Raw genomic sequence first — 6,264 nt, 5'->3', positions numbered from 1 at the left:
CTCGCCCCTCTCGCGCCCCGGCGCGCCTGCGCGGGAAAGGGGCGGGGCCAGCCGGGAGCGGGGAGGGCGGGGCTAGCCGCGCCTGCGCGGTATCGCCGGCTGTGCCCGCCCCCTCCCCCCCCCTCCCCTCCCCGCCGCGCCAGGGCCGCGAGCGCGAGGCGGCGCGGGGCCGCGCCTGCGCGCCGTGGGGAGCGTGCGCGGGGGGGGCGGTGTGTGTGTGTGTGCCGGCGGCGGGGCGCGGCCTGCGCATGCGCGGGCGGCGCGGCGGCGGCGGGGCCCTGAGCGTCGGCGCAGGCGGTGTGTGGTGCGTGCGCGGCGGCGGCGGGCGCGGGGCCGCGCCGCCCCCTCCCTCCCCCCTTGCGCGGCATGGCAGCGGGCGCGGGGCTCCCCGCAGCCGCCCCCGGGCCCGGCTGGAGGAGGAGGGCGACAGGCAAAGCGCAGCGGCCCGTGGGCTAGGCCCCGCCGCCGCCCCCTCCTCGCCGCGGAGCAGCCGCCGCTGAGGGGCCGCCCCCCCCCCCGCACACACAGACACACACGCACACCCCCCCCCCCCCCCCCCCCCCGCTTCGCTCCCTCTCGCCGGGGGGGGGCTCTCGGGGCCGCTACCGGGCTGGATGAATGTGGGAGAAGATGGAGACCAAGACGATCGTTTACGACCTGGACACCTCCGGGGGGCTCATGGAGGTGAGGCCGGGCCGCGGGGGGGGGAGGCCTGACCGGGGAGGCCGCGGGGCTGCAAAATGGCGAGGGACCCCCCCCGAGCCCCGTGGCCATACAAGGAAGCGCGGAGGGACGGCGGCGGCTCGCCCAATCCCCGGGAGAGGCCCTCCCGGACACGGGGCCGGCGGGCGGGGCGGGCCGGGGCGCCCCCCCGGCCGGGCCGGGGCCGCCGTCCCCAGGGCGGGCGGCTCGGAGCAGGGCGCTGGGGTCAGGGTCCGTCGCAGCCCCTCAGAGCCCTCTGTCTGTCTGTGCCTGTGCAGCAAATCCAAGCCCTCCTGGCTCCCCCCAAGAGCGAAGATGGGGAAAAGAAGAGCAGGAGGCCCGAGAAGGAGCCCAGGCGAAGTGGCAGGGCCACTAACCACGATAGCTGCGATAGTTGCAAGGAAGGAGGGGATCTGCTGTGCTGCGACCACTGCCCCGCCGCTTTCCACCTCCAGTGCTGGTAAGGCTCGGCGCTGCCTCCCTCCGCGTCTGCACCTTCCCTCCAGCGCCTCCCGCCTCCCGTTAGCTCCCTGCCTTACCCGGGCCGGGGGGGGACGTGGGGCCGGGCGGAGCAGGCAGGAACAAAAAGGAGGTACAGATTCCATTGGGGTCCATCTCCCCCCCCCCCCCCTCCGCCCGAGGCTAATCCACACGGCCGAGGTGAAAAGACCCCCCTCGCTGCTTTCTCTGGGGGGTGGGCATCCGCCACCCGCCTTTCTTTTTGTGCTGAGCAGCGGCCGAGAGGAGGAGCGAGGCCGCTGGCTGCCTGCGCGGCCTGGCTGCCTTGGTGCTGCCCCTGCCCGGCCTTCCACCCCACCCCCACCCCCGAGCAGATAACTTCCCCTCCTCACCCCTCTCCAGGGGGGTGTTGCTTGCCGGGAGGGGGCGGGGGGGGGGGGAGACTCAGGAGGGTCCTGGCCAGAGCAGGGGGAAGCGGTGGTGGCGTCTCCGCACCAGGCCTGACGTTCCCAGCGCTTCCGTGCTGCTGCAGCTGCTGGGAATAATGGAGGTTGCTGTCTCTGTGTCTCCGTGCCTCACTGTTTACAATATGGCGACCTTCCTTTAAATTATATTTTTATTCTCAGCGCCATTTTGGCTGCATATATGACTTCCAAACCCTTGCAGCGCTCCCCCAGTATCTCAAACGTGAAAATACCTTCCCTGTGGAAATCCAGGCCTCTAGACTTTAAAATTGGCTGGGTTTATTTCTTTCCCTCCTTTTTTTCCTTCCTCCTGACTCTTCAGATCTGCTTGTCTCGTCCGTGGCAGTGACTGCCGTGAACTGGGGGCAGTCAGGTCCTATTGCTGAGAGTTGTGTGGCTTTGTTGATGAAGGCAGATCTCTCTGCATGCAAATCTGGGTGTCTTGTGGGAGTCGAGGTGCATGTGGAGGCGGTTGCAAAGCTCTAGTCGGTAGAGGCTGCAGCGGGGAAGGACTCTGGCTGCCTTCCCTTGCAGCTTCCTCCGCTGTCTGCACAAAGCGACCCGCCAAAGGCACCTGAACTTTCTGCCCCGAAGTTTTTGCCTTTCTGCACCGGGAGCCCAGACGCATCTGAGGCCGCCTTACCCGAATCTCCCCTTCAACAGTTGACGCAGGCAGGCGGTTTGTGTTAAATTAGCGCAGCCAGAGTGGATAATGGAGGAGGGAGTGGGGCAAGTCAAACAGCTGGAGCTCGGGCGTACAGAGTATTCTTCCTTAGGGGAGATTTTTTAAGCACATTCCTTTCTCTCTTTCATGCTTTGGAGCTTTGTTTGCCACCCTGTTACAGCTGTCTCCTCTTTGCTTTTTTTTCCTGTTGTTTTTTTCTTTCTTCTTTTGCTTGGTGGTTATACTGTGTTTGTATGCTAATTGCAGGTCTCTGAACACTTATTAAACTGATTGCTGATACCAGGAAAACTGACTGTGCGGTCACAGTTCTGTAGGGAGTGTCCCGTTAGCAGCGTGTAGCCAGACGAACCCGACAATGCTGTAGTGTGCAGCCATGACATCATTCCTCCTGCCCTGAGGAAGTGCTACTGGTGGTAGTGCAGATCTTCTAATATTTATTAGGAGGACACTAATTACTAGGGTGTTTTTTTTGTCCAGCTTTCCTGATGGGCTTTAATTTAAGGGTGTTGGTTATTTTTTTTCTTCCGTTGGGCATAGTTGCTTAAAACTTGGCACTTGCCTTCAGATGCTGCCAAACACATCCTGAGTCTTCTCTTAGTGAGACTGGAGCAATGGTTAGAACTTCACATTTTGAGATGGAAGAGCTGTGATTAATGCTAGAGAGTTTCCTTGTTGACTCTGAATCCTAGTTAAACCTATCCATAAATGAGACTGCTTTGTGCATGGCTAGATTTGGCTAAATTTCATGGCTTTTAGTTTGGCAAGTTTATTGTAGTTAGTGGGTGGGAAACTCATGTAAATCAGATACCTGTAAAGCTTTGGCTGTACTTAAGTTAGTTGAATTATAATTATTTTTAAAAAAAATAACCTTTGGCTAACTAATCACCCCTCAAAACAGAAATGGAAGGGGCTGTTGAGATTGCACTTTCTCATTTCATTTGTTGCCTTCCCTGCGGTGTGTCTCAGGTGATGGTTTTCACAGTAGCCTAGACCCTGCTGCAGGAGGTGGCATGGTCTGGAGCAGCACAGAGGGCACACTGCTGGATAAGCTTTGCCTAAAGACCTCCCGCTTGGGTCCAGTTCTGCTTCCCTGCTCGTGGACCTCTGTCTGTCGCTCAGCCAAGGCCTTCAGGTGAACCAGGCTGTCTCGAAGGGATGCTCAGGTTTTGTTTTCATGTTTTGTTTCCTTTACCTTCTGATCTTGCTTAAAGTAAACTTCCATTCTGGATATAAACTTAGGCATACAGGCAGCACTTGCAACTTCCTTCCTACCTCCCTTTTTTAAATTTAAAGAATAGCAGCTGTAATGCAATGCTCATTTTAAGTCATTTGAATAGCAGTTTAAATATTCTGCTGAGGCATACTAGCTCAATTGTGTCGACAGCTTACCTGTTCTTTAAATATTTATTGTCAGTTTTAGTACCAGGCTGCATTTAATATCAATATAGAGAAAAAAAAACACACCACCACCCCCACCCCCCCCAAAAAAAAAGAGCAGCTCTTAATTGGTCTGGAGTTTGTAATGAGTTGATGAAAGCTGTATAGGAGAAGCCATATCATAAAAGAAAATGAATGGCAAGGGTGTGATCAGCCCAAGTCACACAGTAGGCTGGAGACAAACCCAGGAGTTAACCCAGCTTAGTGGCCCATAAACTGGTTTTGTTTCTTCCTGTGCAGAGAAGGCTCTTCTGTATAGTGTTGTTTAAATCTGTCGTGAGAAAGCTGGCTTCGTTAGGTAAGTCTGCGGTTCTCAAACTTCAGCAGTTTGCTTAACTTCAATCTAGTACCTCAACCTGTTGTCTTCTGCAGAAAACAGAAGGTGCTCGGTGGCCAGAACCCCCAAAACTTTCCAAGGCTGGTAGTATTACACATCTCTGACGGTAAATAACAGGCTTTGATGATACACTGTAGAACGACTGCTCTCCTGAATTAATGTGGGTGGAAGTGGCTTCCCAATTCATCTGTCAGGGTGTCAGCTCTTCTCACAACTCCGTTTCAGAATCACTAGTTCAGCGTAAAACTCCTACAGGTACTCTCAAAAGAGTCTGTGGACCAGGAGGATTACCAGCCTGGCTGCAGACAAACTGGCTTGGTGGGAGGGATACAGGAAAGTACAAAATCCCTACCAGATACTTAGTTTCAACATACTTGGGTTAATATCATAGTCAGGTGACTGTCTTCAGGTTTGAATTTACAGAGATATTTTTTTCTGTCCTTAATCATTCTTGAAAAATGGAACATAGGACTTGTAGCTCGTAAGTCTGCTTTTGGTTATGTTGTTTGCCCATAATCTGCTGCTTCGGGTAATGGTGCAGCATGAATTTTTGTTCTGCCGTAACCCAGGCCCTTGGGAATGGTATACGCTCCTTTACATGATTGAAAACCAATTTTCCTGTACTACTTCTGTTCTTCCCCGTTTATATCCTCCTTCTGGCTATGTGATTGTTCGAATTCTCTGTATTTTCATGAGCTCGTGGTAAACTTGATTCATGTTGAAGTCGGTTTGTAAAGTGACTGATGTTGCAAATTCATTACGGCATCGCTGAAGGATTAGAAAGATCCCTGGGAGAGGAAAGTTTAGTTAACAAGTTGGGGGAGGGGAGTGACAACAGGAGGGAGAACTAACACAGAACAGTTTTGTGTTTGTTTTTTCTTCTTTTTTTTTTTTTTTTTTTAAAAAAAAGTCTCACTACCCGAGTTTCTGGTTGGAGGAGCCCAAAATCGCTAACCTCGCTGAATGCTGCTGTTCAAGTCCCTCTTATAAATCGCATGCTGCTGGCTGTGAAGCACTGCTAGCATGGCAAAGTGACCCGAGTTGCCTAAAGCTGACGGGCTGCCCATTACGGTAAAACAGACAGTACCAGTTTTGTGTCACTTCCCAGCAAAAAGCCTTCCCTTAGCTGCTGGCTCACCCCACAGCTGTGCTGGGAGAGGTATGCTGCTGCATCCATACCGGGGCCTGCTAGCTCCATCAAACTTCTTGCAACGCTTGCCTCTTCGTGTTTATATTTGGAGCATTTGGCTCCATTTCCCCCCTGATTTGGCAGTCTTCACCAAAGTGCTGTTGTCGAAGAACTGAAGTAACAGAGCTGCAAAGAGAAGTAGACTAAGGTTTAGCCTGAATTTTGCATATTTTCTATGAGTCACATCAGTTAAGTGCTTTGCAGAAAGAATGGAAAAAAGTTGTTTGACTGGTAGGACATCAATAACTCTTTCCCCACCTTATTCAGGTCTGAAATGCCCTGCTTTATCTTGGCATTTGTACCAGCTTTGGGGTTTTTTTACATAAATACCCTTTCTGTGTGAGGGGAGGGAAGCATCAGCCTGTCTATTGTCTTAGCTAATCCTTCCCTTAATGCAAATCTTTCGCTGCTTGGAGGTTTCAGGTGAAACTGAATGGTCTGAAGCATCTGCTGCTGCAAGGGGTGGCAGGATGCCAAAACAGGTGCCCGAGAGGCTAACTTCAGCCTAACGGTGAACTACAGAGGAGCAGGGTTTCAGTACATCGAATTACATGTGTCACTGGCATTTCTGACAGTTTCAAAAAAGGTTGTAGTTTAGCTGCAGAAAGTTTTTATTTTAAGGCTTTCTGGTTTGGTTGGGGGTTTTTTTTACATCACATGACTGGCAAAAACCTAATTTATGTAACTGCATTTTGAAAATCAGTCAGCTGTTCAGTTCCAAACATTAATGTAAATGTATCTATCTTAAGACATTGTTTTAACAATGTTGTTTCAAGTATATACTTTATAAAAAACAAAAAAGCCCTATTTTTGTTTTTATATATCTTTGATTCTGATATTTTAGTAGCATTGGGGCCAGCCTACTCTTGATTCTAAACCAGAATTGCACTGGCTTGGTTTCTCAGTACAGAAGGTCACACTGCGCATGTGTCTGCAGATGTGGTAACATGACCAGTCTTGGCAGTTCTGTTCAGCAAAGTTGTACCAATGA

General features: G+C 52.4%; 1 protein-coding gene across 1 annotated transcript in view; it reads left to right on the top strand.

The window, feature by feature from the left end:
- The first annotated feature begins 256 nt into the window (after positions 1 to 256).
- Positions 257 to 6,264, top strand: part of PHF12 (PHD finger protein 12) — a 33,024-nt gene continuing 27,016 nt past the window's right edge. Inside the window, exons 1-2 of the mRNA XM_055717632.1 lie at positions 257 to 684; positions 981 to 1,162. Of these exons, the coding sequence (XP_055573607.1) occupies positions 619 to 684; positions 981 to 1,162 (248 nt within the window). The 5' untranslated portion in view covers positions 257 to 618. The remainder of the gene's footprint in view (positions 685 to 980; positions 1,163 to 6,264) is intronic.

This window comes from Falco cherrug, chromosome 1 (genome assembly GCF_023634085.1).
Source record: "Falco cherrug isolate bFalChe1 chromosome 1, bFalChe1.pri, whole genome shotgun sequence".
Lineage (NCBI taxonomy): Eukaryota > Metazoa > Chordata > Aves > Falconiformes > Falconidae > Falco > Falco cherrug.
Note: the sequence above shows the minus strand (reverse complement) of the source record. Positions and strands in the feature narration are given on the sequence as shown.